General features: G+C 49.2%; 1 protein-coding gene and 1 pseudogene across 1 annotated transcript in view; both read right to left on the bottom strand.

The window, feature by feature from the left end:
* The window catches only part of LOC110198058 (MAP kinase-activated protein kinase 2-like), a 35,969-nt pseudogene extending 33,784 nt beyond the window's left edge, over positions 1 to 2,185 (bottom strand).
* Positions 2,186 to 11,386: 9,201 nt separating this feature from the next.
* The window catches only part of PSMD1 (proteasome 26S subunit, non-ATPase 1), a 114,827-nt gene continuing 106,297 nt past the window's right edge, over positions 11,387 to 19,916 (bottom strand). The window contains 2 exon segments of the mRNA XM_020972124.2: positions 11,387 to 11,609; positions 14,249 to 14,404. Of these exon segments, the coding sequence (XP_020827783.1) occupies positions 14,258 to 14,404 (147 nt within the window). The 3' untranslated portion in view covers positions 11,387 to 11,609; positions 14,249 to 14,257.

Here is a 19,916-nt window from a genome sequence, read left to right as displayed (position 1 = left end):
TTGAGGGTCTGCCAGTCCTTTGGGACTGTGGGTTTGTGTCCGTCCCCCCACCCCAGTCGGATTTGAACTCAGGTCTTCCTGATTCAAGGGGCTGGTACTCTGTCCACATTTGCAAATTTCATCTTTTTACTATAAAAGGATCTGTTCTATAAAACTTGGACTCAGACAAAAGGCTGCACCCAAGGACCTAGAAGGCCACAGATTCCCCACCCCTATACTAGACTGCAAGCTTCTTGAAGGCAAAAGACAGTTCATTTTTTTTTCAGTTTGTATCCCCAGAACCCTGTACACTTTTCCCTTCAATAAATGTTTATTGAATTGTATTGTGAGCTATTTATTTCATAGTATCCTAATCTGTTTCATTGTCTACAAGAAGTCATTGTGACGGGAATGTGTTGTGCTGGTCATGCCATATGCTTGGGCTATTAAAAGACCCAGAGGGAGGCATCTGGTGCATTGAAAGACACAGATAAGGATGAGGAGACCTGGATGGTTTGGGATGTGCACAAGTGTGTGTGTGTGTGGGGGGTGGCCACCTCAAAGAGGTCACAAAACCCTATCAACATTTTGGCCTTCACGTGGGGGCCATTCACTTTGCTGGACTGGCAGCTTTCTAAGAACAAGGACCCCAGGCTAATTGCTGCTCTGTCTCCACAACCTGTATAAAGAAGGTGTTTGATAAGCTGTTTTTAAGTGAATGCATAAAGGAGGTGGATTTATCTCTGCTCCAGATAAAGAGTTTTCCCACCACCCAACCCCAAAGTGTGGAGAAGTTCCTCATTCAACCTGGTAGAATTACTAGGCATTTGTCATTGGGTAGACACGTGAGGGCTCCAAGGATCCGAGAACTGCTTGGTTGAAGGATCAGGGCCCTCGTGGCCTTTCAAAAATAACAATGATCAGCTCCCAACGAAAAGAGCCTGATAGATCTGGAGAAAGAGACAGGACAGCCGTCTCTTAGGGACACTTATGGCAGTCCAGCAGAGCAGGACACGAGGTCCCTCTCCCTCCTGTCCACTGGCAATGGTATCTTACAGGGAGTGCCAGGGGGGAAGGTAGCCCAGATGCAGAGATGAATCTAGCTGTCTCTGAAAGGACAGAGAACCTAGTGCTTGGGGAAGGTGGCAGGCAGGCCCTGGAGCCTAGGGTGTCCTGGAGTCTTGGGTCCAAGGCTTCCTGTTCCCAGGAAGCAGGATCCCAGCCCCAGGTGCCAGGCGATCACTCCATCCACCCCCAGATGCTCCTCTGTGTTTCTGCCATAAGATGGCACAGTGGGCTATGAATTGCAGACTATCTATTGTACATATGTTTCTTTGCTGATGGGAGGTAGGAGAAATCCCACCTCCCTCTGCTCTACCCCTAAGAGCTGCCTCAGTTCTCTCTCCAGACCCACCCAACCCTTCTTCTTTGGAGGTGACTGTGTAGGGATGTGGCTGATTCTTCAGCCAATCCACATTTCCTGGGTCCTTTGGTGGTTTTCTTGGAGTGGTGCCATCATTTCAGCAGGTTAACTGGTTCTTCCCATTTTCTAGGCAGGTTGTAGGAAAATGCCTCTATTGGACCAAAGCCTGAACCATTTCGCTTACACCTGCTTATGTCCAGGTGGGGAAACAGCCCCAGAAAGGAGGAGTGGGTTCTCCAAAGTCACCCAGGCAGTCACTCTGTCAGAGAGGGGATGCCAACTCCAAGGCCAGGGCCTCCTTATCCACTGTCCCAAGGACACAGAGGCCGGAAATGTCAAGGAGCTATCCTGTCCACTGTGCACATTGAGCACCAACATTATGCCATGTTAATGGCGGAGCTGAGATTCAAACAGTTCTCCTGACTTCAGATCCCCCAAACCAGGCAGACTCTAGAACCTGTATTGTTGCCAAGGCACCACTTTTTTCCCTTTCTCAGTCATTTCTAAGGACAGAATACAGGATACCCACCCACTGCCCTCTGCTCTGTCTCCATCCTGAGGTCCCTCCCTTGGCTCTCTTGCTGCCAAACTGCTGGGCTGGTCACTGAGGTGAGCCAAGAGCTCATGGGGCTCCCCAGTGCTCCAAATAGGGTCTGCGTCAGGAGCTTCCAAGGTCCCCTGGGAGAAGGTCAGACCGAGGTCAGCAGCCAGAGAGCGAGGCTTGCGTGCAGGAGCCACACTGGGCAGCATGAATTCATCAGTGAGCGGCCCACCGTGAATCATAACTCATGGGTGTCTTTGATAGAAGATTCCAAGCTGAGCTATGGAAAATCACGAGGTTTCTGGGTCTTGCTAGGATGGATCAGGTCCCCTAAGGTCTAAAGCAGAGGTCTCCAGATAGCACAGAGACCCAACAAGGAATGACAGTCACTTCAGGTGGGGGCCCTGGAGGGAGGGAGGCAGGGGAGCAATGGTCCTGACCATAATTTCTACCTTAACTGTACTGAGATTACATCATCCCAGATTCAATTACCTTTCCAATGAGCTCTTCCTTTTCGTCTTTGCCCTCTTGGTCTTTGTGAGTTAAGGAAACATCCCAAGACAATGAAGGGTCTTATCTTGGGCGTAGGGAATCTTGCAGCTGGGCTCTCTCTTAATAAAGTTTTCCTTATCTGCTGGGACAGCTTGGTTGAATGGGGCAGAGCCGAACTCTGGCCTTGTGACTGTCTCATAAAACGGTCTACCTGAGGACTCAGTTCTGTTTCCAAGGAAGATGCACATAAATCTTATGGGAATTGCCCCACTCCCAAATATCTGGAAACCATGGGGGGAAATATCCAAGAACTTACCCCTAAACCTGGAAGAATGTTTGTAGGATCAGACATTTAGAACTGGAGAGATACCGGCCCAACTTCCCTTCCTCTACAGATGTGGACACTCAACATGAGGCCTGGAGCACTGGAAACGGGAGCTTGAAACCTGGCTCAGCTATTCCGTGTGACCTTTGTCAAGTTGCCCTCTGGGCCTGTTTTCTAGGTTGTAAATGGCAGGGGCTGGCCTAAATGAGTGTCTCTTCTAGGTCTCCCTTAATGCTCCCTTGACTCTCGGAGCCCATTTCCGGGTATAGAGCAGCCCAGATTGCTGCCGAGACCTCTTCCCTCTTGAGAATTCTGGAATCTCCTGTCTTCTCCAATCCATCTTCACAGGGATGACAGTGTCTGACCCGCAGAGGCAGCCCATTGCCTAAGATTAAATATGAACCCCGTGGCCTGTCATTCAGGGAAGGCCCTCAATAGTCTAACTAACCCTCTCTCTCCCACAAACTTTATGTCCAGCCCCAACCACTTGTCACTCCGTGACCGCGGCATTCCCTCTCACAGAGACTGTGGGTAACATGTGGGCCAGGACACCTGACTCTGGATTTACAAGGACCAAGTTCCATATTCTCATAATTATCTCCCAGGATTGCCCGCTGGGAACCTCAGAATATGACTCATTTTGCTCCCCCCCCCCCAGACTCTACTCTGGGAATATCAGAATATCGCTTCTGTCTAGGTCTCCAGAGATGTAGGTGGGTAGAAGAGTTAGCCCTCAGGTCAGTGCTCATCCTCACTCTCTGTATACACACAGACGTGCACACATGTATGTGTATAGAGGCATATGTGTGTTTTGCATATGTATCTGTGTATGTTTAAATTGTGTTTTTGAAACTTTGCCTGTGCACACAGATAATGAGACAGACAGATATGGGTAGAGGAAAGCCTTTATTTCACCCCAGAATTAGTTGATCTGATGAAAGCTAAACCATGATGGAGAAGGATGACTCGGTCAGCAATGACCTTCCTGATTGGAAAAACCAGTGGGAGCGGCCTCAGTGGAAAAGACATTCAGATCATTGCCCGGCATGCAATTAATGGGGTAATTAATGGAAAGAATGCTGGGCTCAGAGCCAGGAAACCTGGCTTAGAATCTCACCAGAGAGGCTTCTCCGCTTTGTGACTTGCCCTTCCAGAGCCTTGTCTTCCTCATCTATAGAATGGGGAGAATAACGCCTGCCCCATGATCTGTCTCGCAAGGCTTTGCGATCACCCTAGAGAATTGTGAGTTCTTTGTCCTGAGACTCAACCACCTAGTGAGGACGCCAGCTGGGCACCTGTGTGCGCCCCCACCAATCAAACTCAGCTGTCAGCATCTATCAGTGGCTGAGTTCGTGTTGAATCCCATGCCACTCTCTCCGGGTGACCTGAGCTCTACTTCCCAGAAGCTTACATTTTCTTACATCTTTTTTTTTTTTAAGGCAATTGGGGTTAAGTGACTTGCCCAGAGTCACACAGCTAGTGTCAAGTGTTTGGTCTGAGGCCAGGATTTGAACTCACATCCTCCTGACTCTAGGGCCAGTGCTCTATCCACTGCACCACCTAGCTGCCCCCTAGAAGCTTACATTTTCAACAAGGGGAGAAGGCTCAGATGCACCCCTGGGCTGCCAGAGTTGAGGCAGAGGGGAGAGGGATGCCAACATGGCGCCTGCCTCCAGGTGCCCCACTGACTCATGGGCGCGCCCCAGGAGGACAGACTCTGGCCCACCCTTTTCATCCTCTAGATTGCACATTTGTACGGAGACACCTGCGGCCACGGGTGCTGACGCTCTCCTCAATGCTGTCTCTCATGATGACATCCTGGCTCTCCCGATCCCGCCTCCTTCCTGGGCCCTGAACTTGCTGCTTTCTCCATGCCTAGGCTGGAGCTGTTTTCTCCCCCACCCCTCCTCATCCCTGTAGAGTCCACCAGACTCCAGGTAAATAGGTTTTTGCCAGCCTTTGCTGGGTTCTAATTCCCGTGCCTTCCAGCTGTTAATTATTTCCTACCTACTGGCATATATTTGCATCTTTCCTCTCCCATTAGATGGTGAGCTGCTGGAGGGCAGGGATCCCCAGAGCTTAGCACAGTGCCTGGCACACAGGAGGCGATTAATAAATGCTTGTTGACTGACCAGAGGAAACAAACGAGCCCAGTATTTAGGTTCCCTCCATAGCGGCAGAGACGCCCGTTCACACCCACCCGTCTCGCAGGGGCCTCGTTGGTAGCGCTTGTACCGTTTGAGACCCTGGTTCTCGGTAGGAGGGCTTGTGTTCTCTTACTGAACCTTCTGTCCCACGAGGGCACGGGTCTGTATGACTTCCAAGCCTCCCCCTCCTCCACCCCTGCCCTCCTTGGCTGCATTAGACGCTGCTAAAAGACCTGATGGGCCCTTTCCCACTCCCCATAGGAAGATCCTGGCGCTGAGTAGGAGACAGGAGGCCAGGCTGACTAGCTTTCTGTCCGGCCAGCCCTTGTTGGGCCGTGTCCCAGCTCTGCACAGTGTCCAGGACTTTACCCTAGATGTAATTTCATATTCAATAAATCACTTACTGATTCGGAAAACATTTAGCCTCTGCCCCGAGAGACCTATTTGGGCCCAGGCAAACAGATGGGATGTTTCTCAGGAATCGCCAGTACTGGGGAGGGCATGATGCTTCTGACACTTTGATCTTTAACCAAATTATTTTCTGGACAAAGGGATGTGGAGAACATCAGGGGCTGAGGAGAAGGCCAGAGTGGTCCAGGCTGGCAGCCGGGGCACCTGTGGGTGCCTGGAGTAGGCATCGCTTAGGTTAGCCCCCAAACCCAGGCACTCAGCACTGGGCGGGGCCCCAGAGGCCAGCCATCCTCCCCCCAGCTGCCCCTGCGTGGAAGGACCCCACAGGTCTGCAAGGCCCAGGGATGCCAGGGGCCGGCTTGGCCACGGAGCTCAAGTTTCTGGGCGGCGCTGCCTAGCTCTGTTTTGGTGGGACCCTGCCCAGGCTGAAGGAGGCACAGCCAGTGAGGATGCAGCTGGGCTGGGCTGGAACGGATGGATGGATGGATTGGTGGGGTGTGGGTGATGGAGGATGGCAGGATGTCGGGGCCAAGTCAGAGAGAAGGCGGAGATGGCCACCGCTGCCCGGGTCCTCTGGGGACTGGGCTCGACCAGCAGGGTGTGGTAGGCAGTTAACTCTCTCTTGTGCCTAAGGGCCCCGGAGCAGCTGGGGGCGCCGTTCACTTCTACCCGGCTGAGTCAGGAATCGGTGCCAGTCGAGGCCCTCTCCCCCTCCTCCTTTATGCCTACTGGCTTCCCAGCTTCTTTGAAGGCTCAGCTAGAATCCTCCCTCCTGCAGGAAGCCTTTCCTGGGCCTCCTTGGCTCTAGCGCCTCCCCTGAGATTGTCTTGAAATTATCCTGCATGTCCAGTGGTTTGCATGTTACCTGCCCCTTGGACTGCGAGCTTCTTGAGGGGCAAGGACTGTCTTTTACCTTTCTTTGCATCCCCAGTGCCTGGCACACAGTAGGAGCTTAACAAATGACAGTTGATTGGCTGGTTGAAGTGGTCAGCTGATTCCTTTACGAGGGTGGCAGGGGATGGTCCAGAGAGGTGACCCCCATTCAGTTCCTTTTTAGAAAGAGGGTCAAGAGGCAGGGGTGAGGTGTGCCCAAAATGCCTATTTCTTGCCAAGACTCCCCAACAGGTCCCTTCCCCAAAGTGTTTAGAGTCGGGGAGGGACAGTTCCTAAGTGAGGGTAGAAGACACCCTCCATCTCCTGTGATCCTGGCCTCAACAGGAGGTGGTAGTGAAACCGCGGGCAGATACTTTCTCCTTTTGCCCTGGAGGGGTAGAGGGGGGGGAGGGGGCAGGCAACTGGGGGAGCCCCTAGTACACACAGGCTGTAGCTGTGATTGAATCTCCCTTGGAGAATCCAGTCCGTGGTTACCTGGGACCAAAATGGCTTCGGGAGGACACCTAACATTGGGTTAAATAGACTCCACGGGGAATGAGGGAATGAGGGTGGGAGGGAATTCTCCCCTTCACCACAGCCAGACCTCTCGGCTATAGGGAGAAGCATTCACATTTCAACGTCCTAAACAAAAAACAAACAAAAGATAAACAAGGGGTGATGAGGCCAGGTCTCTGCTGGGAACCTTGATCACCAGCTGATAACCAGAGACAATCTTTAAATTCCTGGCAAGGAGTCATGCTGGGGTAGAGAGAAAATAGAGGGACCTCTCACTGACGCCAAACCAGGGAAAAGCAAGCTGAGAATGGGGCCGGAGGGCGCCACACTTCTGGCTGTGAGACCGACAGCCCCGGGCTAGCATGGGTGGCGCTGGGGAAACTTTTCTGCCCACTCACTCCCTTTGGGGTCTTTTCTGTAGGACTGGCCCCTGGGAGTGAGGAACTCACCACCTAGACCGCACTTTCTCTTCTGGGCTTCCCTCCTCAGCCTTGCCATTAATATGGCTCTGGGCCTCAGTTTCCTTCTCTGCAAAGTAATACTAGCTTGACTTTACCAAGGGTATAAGAGACTTTCTGAAGTGCCTTCCATACGTTCCCCTTGTCAGGTATGCTATCTTGGGGGTTCCTTCACATGTGGAATGGACGAGATGGTCACTGAGGTCCTTTCAAATTTGTGATTTGATCTTCACTCTCTAAGGAAGGTGCTACAAATACTATGTTCAAGTTATAAAGGGGGAAACTGAGGCTTAGAAAAGGCTTGTCTATGGCCATCTGGCTAGTTAAGTGGCAGAGCCAGACTTGAGGCTTTAAGCTTGGGTGCTGTCCACCGTCCCGCACTACTCTTCTACCAGGGGTGGCTGGACCGGCTTTAATGGTCTAGAAATCTACAACATTCAGCCTTGGTCTCTGCCCTGGATTCCACCTCTAAGATTCTAAGACCCTACCACTAGAAATCTTTCCCAGCTCTGGGAAATTCTCTACTTGGGAATGTGATATGCCTCTGTTTGCACCCCAATGGCGACAAGGACAGAGCGTGAATGATTTAGAATAAAACTATGCAATTATTTCATCATCTGAAATGTCACTGTGACCATCATCTTTTGTCATGGCAGGGTCACTGCCAGGGCTTCCGGTATAATGAGGGAAAGGAGAGGAGGAGCAGGGATGTGAAATCGATTTCCTTCTGATTTATCTTTTTATGGAAGAGGCCGATTATCTGTCACGATGGGCTAGGGTTGCTATGGCTACTGGTCTTATTCATTAGCATTCTAAGGCCTTGTAACATCAGCTTAATTGTTTGTAATAAATGCTTGCTTAATTGAACTCTCCATGTAATGAAACAAACCACTGATTTGTATTTAATGTTGCTGTTCTGCCTAGGCTGCATTACACACAGTAGGTTTGTGGACTAGATGAAAAAGACTTTTCTTCCTGCCTTCGTACTTATAAAAGGGTGTACATCTGAAAGGCATTTAGAGCAATGGTTTCCAGCACATCTGATTTTTTACTTTTGTTCATATATTTAAAAAATAAACATTTATTGCTCAGTTGCTTCCTGTGTCCAAGGCAGGATGTGATGTTCAATCCAAGAAGCGGTTACTAGCTTCTGGGGATCCAGACAAAGACAAAAAGGAAAACCCAGTTCCTTCCCCATTCTCATGAGGGAGAGAGATGTAAATGCAGGTTAACAGATGAGTGATCAAGGAGGGTAGCATGGAGGGAACAGCTGGCCTGGGTCTGGAAGGGACCTAGGGATGTTAAGACATGGGATGCTCAGACATGGGAGGGAGAAGGGGGTTGATTCCAAACCCCGTATGTGCTTATTCCTAAGAAATCTATTCCGCTCCATTTCCAATTTTCCATCAGCGGTTAATGATCTCCTCTCAACCTTATTTCAGATTTCTTTCCTTGCGATCTTTTCCCCCAACGTTGGTATTTTCCTCAGTTTGTGGCAGAATGAAGAGGCAAACCTCACCCAACCAATGATCTTCCCGGCTGGATGCAGATCATGAGCTCAGACAGTCTGAAGCTGCCAAGCTTCCTCAGCACGAAATGAAAGGATAAATTTGTTCACTGTCATTTGACCATGGGGCTGCTTCCTTCACAAGGCTGCTCCCAGTGACTTCTGTGGGAGGAATGTTAGTGGTTCTTGCTGAAGGGACAGGTTCGATGGAAGCATCTACTATGATGTCGACGATAAAGAAAGAATCCTGGCATTTCTTTGTGGAAGCAAAATCGATGCCCTTCTGTAGGGGAAAGGCTGGATTAATTGTGATACTGTGATATATGAATATAACGGGATATTACTGTGCCATAAGGAACGATGAATAGGAAGAATGCAGAACGTGGAAGGCTTATATGAACTGATACAAAGTGAGGAACCAGAAAACAATACACACAGTAATGACAGCGGAGCGCTAGGCCTGGAGTCAGGAAGACTCATCTTGAGTTCAGATCTGGCCTCAGACGCTTCCTAGCTGCGTGACCCTGGGTAGCCACTTCACTCTGTTTGCCTCAGTTTCCTCACCTGTAAAATGGGCTGGAGAAGGAAATGGCAAACCGCTCTAGTATCTTTGCCAAGAAAACTCCAGGGGCAGCTAGGTGGTGCAGTGGATAGAGCTCTGGCCCTGGAGTCAGGAGGACCTGAGTTCAAATCCGGTCTCACACACATAATACTCACTAGCTGTGTGACCTTGGGCAAGTCACTTAACCCCACTGCCTAACCAAAAAAAAAAAACCACCCAAAAAAACCCCAAATGGGGTCATGAAAAGTCATACATGACTGAAATGACTGGATAACAATGTAAATGGAGAGACTATTTTTAAAAAAATGATCAAAACTGAAAACTGTGAAATTAAATGGCGAAGCTTTATTCCACAGAAGAAACACAAGAAGGCACCTGCCCACACTTCTGTGCAGATGGGGGGCTGTGGATGTGAAATTCGGCGTAGTTTAGTTTCTTGGTTAGTTTTGTTGAACTGTTTCCCCTTCTCCCTCCCTCCCCCCTCCCTTTTTTTTCGTTGAGGAAATCAGAGTTAAGTGACTTGCCCAGGGTCACACAGCTAGTGTCAAGTGTCTAAGGCTGGATTTGAACTCAGGTCCTCCTGACTCCAGGGCCAGAGCTCTATCCACTGCGCCACCCAGCTGCCACTTTTTCTTTTTTTTGTGCTTCAACCCCCTTTTGTTAAATTGTGTTATATGGGAGAGATGTCTTGGAGGGGGCTACATAAAGAAATGTACAAATATTAATAGGTCACATTGATATTGTGCTTTAAGACCTGCAAAGCCTTTTACACAAATTATCTCATTTGAACCTCACAGCAAGCCTGAGTTACTATCATACCCATTTCACAGATGATGAAACTGTATTTTAGAGAAGTGATATGCTCGAGGTTACTTACCCAGCTGTGGTATGCAGGGTGCTTTTGAATTCATCTTCCTGACCCCAAGCCTAGTGCTCGATCTACAAGCCCACCTAACTACCCCATTTATTTTCTCCAGTCCTGAAAAGTGGAATTTAAGCCCACATTTTCAAAGACAGAATATTTAAAATGCAAAGCTAGGCTAGAGACAGAATTCTGGCCCAGAAAGTAAGAAAGGACCTTTGTAGCAACTCAGGGAGTAAATGAATTCTGGTCCGAAAAGTCGAAAGACAACTAGGATTTGTGGGGACACAAAACGTAGCCAGAATAAACAGATTTTAAACAACATGAATGCCCTCCCTCCTTTGGCCTATCAGCTCTGAACGGTGTCTGTGAGTGGCTTTTGGCTTATGGACATGTCCTATGTGATAACACTCTCTGAAGGGCAAGTGGGTTAAGGGTCTGAACAGGAAGGACATTGCTAATAAGCGGCTGAGGAAATGAGATCAACTCTTACAAAAATCATCCGATACTGAGGAAATGAGGCTTTTAGAAAGGAGAGGTCACAATGAAATTAGCTAGCCAGCTGAGCCAAATTTGCAGTCTCCTTTGGGGCCAATAGGAACCTCTGGAAGCAGACGCAACACCATCCCCCGATGGTGGACAGATGAGTGATACGCATAGCCAGTCTCGCCAGGATCTGCCTTAGACAGAAGAGCCAGGTGCCTGGTGTAGCAGCTTTCACAAGAAGACACATGTGGAATGTTTCTAAGGCCCAGAAAATGCCCAAAGCAGCCCTGGTTTGTCAGGCTCACTTCTTTGCACATTGTGCCAAAGCACTGGGACTGAAGCTGTCCCTGGTTTCCTCCTCTGTGCCCACGAATGCCACCCCCAGCTCTTTCTTCTTCTTTTTCTGGGTAGCTGCACCCTCAGCAGGCACCACAAGCCTTGAGCTTAAGTGACAAACATTTAAATGTTGGTTGAACCAAATGAATTGAACAGTGTTACCCTAAGGCACAGTTTCAGTCCTGACCAGCAAGGACTCACAGAGGCTAAGGGTATAAAGGCCAAGCTATTGCATCAACTCTCCTTCCCCAGAACAGAGGCCGGCCCCCCCCCAAGCAGAGGTTACTGGCTGGCGCTGGCTGCTGAGATCTTCCCTTCCTCTCCTTGAGCAGACTGAACATTCAGCCCAGGCAAAACTTCTCCTTGAACCTGGTAGGGTGGGAGGCAGGGTAAGAAGATATCCATCATTCTGAAAACCCAGGCTGGAAAACCCGAAAACAAAGCAAGACAAAAAGTGAAAAAACCAGCTGGAGATTTTAATATGTTTATTTGAAAACCACGTTTTGTTTGTGTAAGAGTATACTAAACAGCCATCCATCTTTTCTTCCACCGAAGACTCAGACTGGCTTCCCAAGGTTAGCACAGAGGCAACCATGCATGCATTGAATGGCAGGTCTCGGCAGGAACTTCCTCGTGGATGTTATTTCCAATATCAGACTCGGCAATCTTCTGGAAATGGGTGAATGAGATTCTGGAGAGAGAAGGAAAAAGAGCTTTCCAAAAGAGCTCTTGGCTGTTTGCCCAGCTGGGGAGGGCTAAAGCTGCCATCTGGCTCCTGAGGGCCCTGATGTTAGGGACCCTCCAGATCTCATGGTAGAGTTTGCAAGAGGATTGAAAAAACAAACGAACAAATAAAAAACCTCAAGCCAGTGATTTCTTCTGGTTTGGGGGGAACTCCACCCCTGTCTCCCCTCCCCAAAGCAAACAATCTCATATTAATTTCTAACAATGAATGTCTAAGCTCATTGGCAGTCACTGCCCCATGGGTGACTTAATCAAGGCTCAGAGTTGGATCACTGAAATGATGGGAAGTGGCCGCCTCTCATCTGGCCGGTTCTGCAGAAACAGAGTCTCATGGGCTGAGCAGCATTCATCAGAGCCCGGGGAAAGAGAGCTCAGGGAACTGGCAGTAGAGAACATTTCCAACAGAAATGTCAGGACTAGCTAGCACCCGTCTCCTCCTCCCTCTATCCAGGGCCGTGTCCAGCTGCACTCTCCTGAACAATCACGTTCATGTTTTACGCGGGATTTATCACCACTGATGTCTGCAAAAAGCCTCCAGCATTAAGGGCCGTGCAACAATCCCTGGTCTGGTTCTACAACTGGCTTTGGAAAATGGCTAGATTTCCTTTTTTCTTCTTTAAAAAAGTCTCTAATTTTGACTGGTGACTTTTTAATTGACGCTAAAAAATAAAGAACCTTATTTACTGGATACAGTCAGGACACCGGTGCTTCTGGAGAAGTAACAAGCAAACCTATATTGCATGGATATAAACTTCCAAATGACAATGCAAAATTTCTATGAACACACTATTAGGAATGGCCTCAAATGCAGAAAAAACAAAAGACAATGAACAAAGTAGGTCTGATTTCTCCACCTCCTGTGTGTAATCTAGAGCAGGCAGAAAAAACATGAGGCAGAGGAACCTTTTGACAAAGTGTCTGATAAGAAGACGGGACACCAAAGTTAAGTGTAAAATGTATCTCATAGTACATCTTTAAGAACACAACAGACTCCCATCTGTCTGAAGCTGTTTTTGGTTCATGTTTGCTGAGAGGCAGGGCCTCAGATGGCCTTCGGGTTCCTTCCAATCCAAAGTTTCTATGGATCCCAAAGCCTTCACATTGAGGGCTGTCACAAAGAAGAACCAGGTTCTTCTGGTTAATTGCTGTAATATTCACTTAGTTACTGCGGGGACATGAGCCCTCCTCATATGACTAAGTCTTTTAGAATTCCCACTGTACACTGGATTGTGCTGTGATGGGGGAGCCTCCTAAGGCTCACCTGTGATTCAATGTGGGGCACAGGGCCCAACCTTGCCTGCCCTGTCCATAGGCAGGAGACTCAATACTTGCTCAATGAATGGAAGCAAGCATTCTTAGAATCAAAATAGTATGCCTGTCAGGTCTATAAATAAGGGAAGAAATTAGGACCAAACAAAATATATACAGAATTATAAAATGTAAGATGGATAATTCTGATGATATAAAATTTAAGTTTTTGCACAAACAAAACCAATGCAACCCAAATTAGAAGGAAAGCAGAAACCTGAGAAAGGAAAACATTTTTACAACAAGTATCTCTGATAAAGGCCTAATTTCTCAAATATGCAGAAAACTGAATTGAACTGATAAGAATACAAGTGATTCCCTAACTGATAAATGGGCAAAGGATTATGAACAGGCAATTTTCAGACAAAGAAATTAAAGCCATCTACAGTCATATGAAAAAAATGTTCTCAATCATTGTTGATTAGAGAAATGCAGATTAAAACAACTCTGAGGTACCACCTCACACTCACATCTATCAGATTGGCTAATAAGAGAAAAAAAGGAAAATGATAAATGTCGGAGGGGGACGTGGGAAAACTGGGACACTAATGCACTGTTGGTGGAATTGTGAACTAATCCAACCATTCTGGAGAGCAATTTGGAACTATGTCCAAACGGCTAGCAAATTGTGCATGCCCTTTGATTCGGCAATACCACTGCTGGGTCTATATCCCAAAGAGATTTAAAAAGAAAAAATAAAAAGGAAAAGGACCTACTTGTACAAAAATATTTATAGTTCTTTTTGTGGTGGCAAAGAACTGGAAATCAAGGGGATGCCCACCAATTGGGGAATATTATACTGTGATACAAGAAATGATGAGCAGGAAGATTTCAGAAAAACCTGGAAAGACTTACATGCACTGATACAAAGTGAAATCAGTAGAACCAGGGCACTGTATACACTTACAGCAACATTTATGACGATCAACTGTGAATGACTTTGCCATTCTCAGCAATAATGATCCAAGACAATCCCAAAGGACTAATGATAAAGCATGCTCTCCGCCTCCAGAGAAAGAACTGACACTGTCTGAATACAGACTGAAGCAGGCTCTTCTTCGCTTTCTTCTGTTCATTTTTGAGTCTTCTTGTACAAAATGACTAATATGGAAATATTTCACATGACTTACCACGTCAGGGAGCAGGGAGGGGGAGGGATAGAATTTGGAACTCAAAACTCAAGAAAGTTACTAATAACGAGGAAGGAAGGAGCCTCAGTGAGAGAAGTGAGGCTGGCCTGCCCAGACCTGCGCCCGCCCACCGTGCAGTCTCACCCACCTCCAGGCCTCAGTCGTCGATGTACTCAAAGGGCTCTGGCGGCTCTGGCTCCTGCTCCTCCTCCTCGATTTTGGGGCCGTGAGCAGCCACGGGCTCCACCAATTCTTCCAGATCCTCGCTGGTGTCCTTCATGATAATGATGCCTCCGATGGAGAGCTGCGAGGCAAACAGAGGGCAAGGGGCGGTGAGGCAGACGCCCGGCCTCTCCTCTTGCAGGAGGTCTCGGCTCCGGCTCGTCCCACCCACTGTACTAGGGCTCAGACCCCTCATGGCTGCTAAGAGGTGGTCCCGGCCCCCTCATCTATAAAACTGGAATAAGGAGACCTCCTCATAGCGTACTGACTGCGATGCAGCTGCTCAGGCAACAGACAGTCCCGACCCTGCCTTGTCTGGATCCCAGGCGGTTAGACCGACCAACGGCCCACCATGGTCCAGTCTTTTCTCTCATTCAGTGCTAACTGGGACTCTTCAAGCAAGCTCGTTCAGTCTCTCTGTCAAGGCGGGGGCAACTACTCAGCCCCCTCACCTGGAGGTGTGACCCAAGGAAGACCCCCAGTCTGTAAGAACACACAAAGAAACTGTTTTGAGCAGCTTAACACTTGTAGCATGGAAAGCAGTTATCTGTTGGTTTTTCATATTTAAATGTTTCCTTTTGTGTGTGTGTATGTGTGTTTATGTGTGCGCACATGTGTTTGTGTAACATAGGAAGACCACGCCACAACCCCAAAGGCCCTGGGACCTCTGATTTTCTGTCATGGGCAGGTCCCCTGCAGGTCTGTGCTCACTGCCGAGGGCACCTCCGTTCAGCACACAAACTTTTGGCAGGGTTGGTGAGGAGGGGGTGCAAAACAAAAGATTTACAAAGGGTCAAATTAAGAGATAAATCAACCCAGTTCCCCATTACCCTACCAATGACAGAAGTTGTCAATTAAAATAACAAACCATTCACTCGTGGCCACAGTCATTTCCCTATTTCTCTCGGCTTGTCAGTACCAGGGAACACTGCCCTTAGTGCTACTAATAATTCATTCCATAGCTGCAGGCACCCATCTGAAAGGAGCACATTTCTACAACTAGATAAGGAAGAAAAAAGACAGTGTTTCACATGTGATCAGTCTCAGCCGATGTTTCTGCCCCACTCAACTTAAAATTATGCACGTGAATACAGGTCTACCTTGTTCCCTTCCCCCCAGAACACAAAAGCTCAGTTGAAGGAATGGACCCCAGCTTGGCTCCTAGCATCCTCCCAGCAGGGGGATTCTGAGTGCCCCTGCTAAGCAGTTAAAGCTCACCCAGGACAGAAGGGCATCGATCAGAGCCCCAAACCTCCAAGCCCTCTGTGCTTCCAATACACCATCCTCGTCTTCTGGGCAGAGGAGGGGGGGATCTCACTTGAGTTTCCCTCCCTAACCAACAAATGGGCTTTCTCAGGCTGTGGAGAGAAGCTTCATTAACAGCCAGCCCTCGGTGGCGGTCCAGTTACAATGAACAGCCTCCTCTGTTCTTTGGGAAGGCTGATATGACTCCAGGTCTGGGGGAGGGAGGGGGCCCTTCCTGCCTCCAGGTTCTGCACAATTTCTTTCTGTGCTACATTTAGGACGGGTCGGGGAGCACAGTGGCGTCTGCCCCCATCCTGGGGCTCAATGCTCCCTTCAGACCCCACCAGCAGGCCCTTTGGTCCAGGGCTTGGCCTCCCATGCTGCCCTGTGCCCTGGGAGGAGCAGCTCGCCTCACCGTTATGAGAATCAAAGACCTCAGAGAACAGCGTCCAATTAATCGCTCTCCTCTTTCCATTGGATAGATAAGTAAATAAATGGAGGGTCCAGCAAGTGAAAGGACTCACTTAAAGGGAATAAATGGGACAGCCAGGACTGGACCCCAGGTCTCTGGGCACTTCCCATGACATGTCACCATGTTGCTCTGCAGCACTCACAGAGCACACATGGGGGGTGAAGCACTGAGCTCACCAGGCACTTCCTTCTTTGTAGACCCAAGAGCCACTTCTACCTCTCGATGCCCTCACTTCGGGTCCCTCGATCCAGACCCCATCCTTGTCTTGTCTCTCCTCTGCCCCTTGTACACACGGGCTGATCTCATCAGCTCCCATGGCCTTACTGACTGTCTCTAGGTTGATGATTCTCAAATCTACCCATCCCATCCCAATCTCTGCTGACCCCCAATCTCTCATCTCCAACTGCCTTTCTGACATCTTGAACTGGATGTGTGGCAGACACCTTAAACTCAATTGTCTAAAACAGATTAATCTTTCCTCCGACCCCCCTCCCCCACTTCCCTATCACCACAGACGGCACCCTCCTCCTCCTCCCAGTCCCTCAGACTCACAACCTAGCAGTCATCCTGGATCCCCACCATCTCTCCTGCCCCTCCCCCTCACATCCAATATGGTGCCAATGCCTGTGACTTCACCTCTACTGCAGGCCCTCGTCTCCCCATGCTTGTGTACTGCACTAACCTGTGGGTGGGTCTGCCTGCCTCAAGTCTCCAAGCTCCAATCTATCCTCCACTCAGCACAGACCTGACTACGTTAATCCCTTAATCAAACTCCAGTGGCTCCTTATGGCCTCCAGGATTAAACACAAATGAGACTGTTTGGCATTCAAAGCCCTTCGCGACCTGCCCCTCCTACCTTTCCAGTCTTCTTATTCCCCAACAAGGACACCGGCGTCCTGGCCAGCCCGCCAACGAGGCCCTCTATCTCTCATCTCCAGACGTTTTCTCTGGCTGTCCCTCATCCCTGGAATGCTCCCCCTCCTCCACTCTGCCTGACCTCTGTGGCTTTTTAAAAAAGTCTCAATTAAAATCCCACCTCCTATAGGAAGCCTTCCCCTCAATCCCTCTTAATTCCAGTGCCTTACGTCTGCTAATTATTTCCGAGCTATCCTATCTAGAGCTTGCGTTGTGTCTATCTATTTGCTTTTCGTCTCTCCCATTAGACTGTGAGCCCTTTGGGTAGGGACTGCCTGCTGCCTCTTTTTATACCTTCAGCACTTAGCACAGTGCCTGACATGCGGCAGGCGCTTAATAAATTTTCACTGACTGTTATCCACAATTCATTCTCTACAAACATACAACTGGACTGAGCTGGGTTGGTCTGTGGAAAAGGTGCCTTCGAAGCTAGAGGTGAGGGGCCCACTGGCACTTTGTTGAGTCTGTTCTGCTGACGTGTGGCACAACACCTGTTTTACGTAAATGTGTCCACGGCATCTCCCATGTGGGCTGGAGGAGGTCGGCGCAGCAGCGTGAGTCTCTCACCATCCCCATGGCCAAGTGAACGGCACACGGCTGCAGCGCGGCCAGGAGTGGCGCTGAAGCGCCACTCCTTGGCCTCTTCCATTTCCCACCTGGGGAAGACTTGGCGATGGCACCCTTCTCTTCTTCCACTGCCCCTCTCTGGGCTGCTAGGCCCTGGCTGATGGCTGCCCCTGTTTATCCATTCATTACCCGGTGAAGTTCCTGGGGCATTGCTTTGCCAGGACTGATCTCTGCCTCAATGCTCACCCATGGCCCCAATTTCTCGGGCTGGGATTCACGGCCCTAGGCCAGGGGTCCCCACCAACCTTTCCAGTCTTGTTCTCTGCTGTCTCACATTCTAGGCTCTAGCAAACTCAAATTACATGCTGTTCCTCAACAGCACGTCCCACTTCTATCTAAACTTTCACCTCCCTTCCTGGGATGTCTGAAGCCCCTGTGATTGTTGAATGAAATCTTAACCATCCTGCAAAGCCCAGCTTGAATACGCCCTCTTCTCACAAGGCTCTGCCGATCCCTTCCTCCCTCTGTAAAGCAGATTATCGCCCTTCAATGCTGCTTGGTGGTGTTCATGTTTTATCTCTGCTGCCGGATCATCCTGGACCAAAGGGCCACGCGGTGGTCCCTTGTCCTCACGATGCCACACACACATAAGTACACGAATGATGCAGCAGGGACTAGTGGAAAGAGCTATGGACCCGGAGGCAAGGAGACCTGGGTCTGAAGCCTGATCAGCTGGGTGGTCTTGGGGATCCTGCTTCATGTCTCTGAGTCTGAGTGGCCCCATTTGTAATTTGGGGGAACATAATCCTGACAGGGCTGTGGTGAAGGAGGCCTCTTGTTGATTTTAAAGCACTACAGACAAGTGATTGATTGGGGGGGAGTGGGCACAGTTGTGGTGAGCCACGATGTCAGAGTCACTTTGGAGAAATCCCTGGATAGAATGAGGCCATGTCAGCCCGAGGCCCCAATGCCCTCTATGCTACTCTCTCTCCAGAGGCTTCACTGAACCCAGTTAAAAATGCAATGATGCTTCCAACCTTGGGCTGCCCTCAAGAACCATGACTTCTCCCAGCTGCTTCTCCCAAGTCTGCTTTTCCTCAGCCTGGAGATCATGCTCTCAGCACTCCATGGGTCGGTGATGACCACAGAGGGTTCAGAATGTCGACCGTTCTATGCTGCTTTCTGCCTAGTCTCACCACTCCGCACTTCTCTCGCCCCTCCTGCAATGCCCTCCGCCCCCATCTCCATGCACCAAGATGTTCTAGGATGCGGTGGTCCATGCCAGTGTTTTTTGCTGTTTCACGACATGGCACAACTTAGAATCTTGCAGCAGCTGCCTCTGTTGTGGCTACAAATGCACGGTGCCACTGCTCTATGACAACGAGATGGAGTGGCCAGCTGCTGGGTTCTTTGGGACTCTTCATTATCTGCTTCAGATCGTTTCTACTTTTCCAGAAAATGGTGATAACCATGGCCAATATCTGTCTTTTTCCCATGTCTCAAATGATGGCACTGAAGGCTTATCTGAATAGATAAGACTGAAGTGGCTGCACCTACATCTTGTGTCTTGTTCTTTCTTCTAATCCAACGCTCTTCACTGTTACAGAAGGTGTTCTAGATGGAGTCCAAAGAGTAAAGGGTCAGAGATCACAAGGTGCTCCAGAGGCTTTTGTGACTCATTAAAAAGTTTCACCTCATAACCCACAAAGGAAAAACCGGATGCACATAATAAGCCTGTCGTGAAAAGCAATTCCATAATACAGCTGGATGGTCAGTCCACGGAGTCAGGAGTCAAGTGGGGTGTGGCTGTCTGGTCTAGGCCCTACAGGTGGATCCAGCATGGAACAGGAGGCAGAGAGTGGCCTACTGGATGTTGCTTTCAATGACTCTGCGCTTCTCCTTGGCAAATAAAACAAACAAACCCAAACGATTTTTTCAACAGTCAGTGATCTCCCAATTCTGCTGTTTGCAGACTACCACAATCAAAGTGGTGGACAACCCAATGCCCAAAGGGCAACGATGCGGCAGATACGGCTTATCGTCAACAGGGACCTGAGCTGAAAGAAATGTAGGATGAAATAAGGAGGTGGGCCAGTGAGAGATGGACAGACTGAGTGCGGTATATAAGTGTTTGTGGAGAACATGGCCAAGAAGCAGACTAGATGAGAAGGCTGGATGGACTGCAATCTGTTTCGGTGGAGGGAATATTCACTCCATGGGAGTACAGATCCCTGGAAGGATTGGAGAGAACCTATGGAAGGTAAGGAGCCTAGGCCGCAGAAGCCACAGAGGCCATCTGGCAGATTCACTGGGGTGATACTTGGCAGAACCATTTTTGCTCACTGCTACTATTACAGACCAATACTCAATTTCCTTTCTTATTGTCTCCATTAGA

This window comes from Phascolarctos cinereus, unplaced genomic scaffold (genome assembly GCF_003287225.1).
Source record: "Phascolarctos cinereus isolate Bilbo 61053 unplaced genomic scaffold, phaCin_HiC Scaffold_5;HRSCAF=322, whole genome shotgun sequence".
In the NCBI taxonomy this organism is placed as follows: Eukaryota; Metazoa; Chordata; class Mammalia; order Diprotodontia; family Phascolarctidae; genus Phascolarctos; species Phascolarctos cinereus.
The sequence above is the reverse complement of the archived record's forward strand: the minus strand, read 5'-3'. Positions and strand labels throughout refer to the sequence as shown.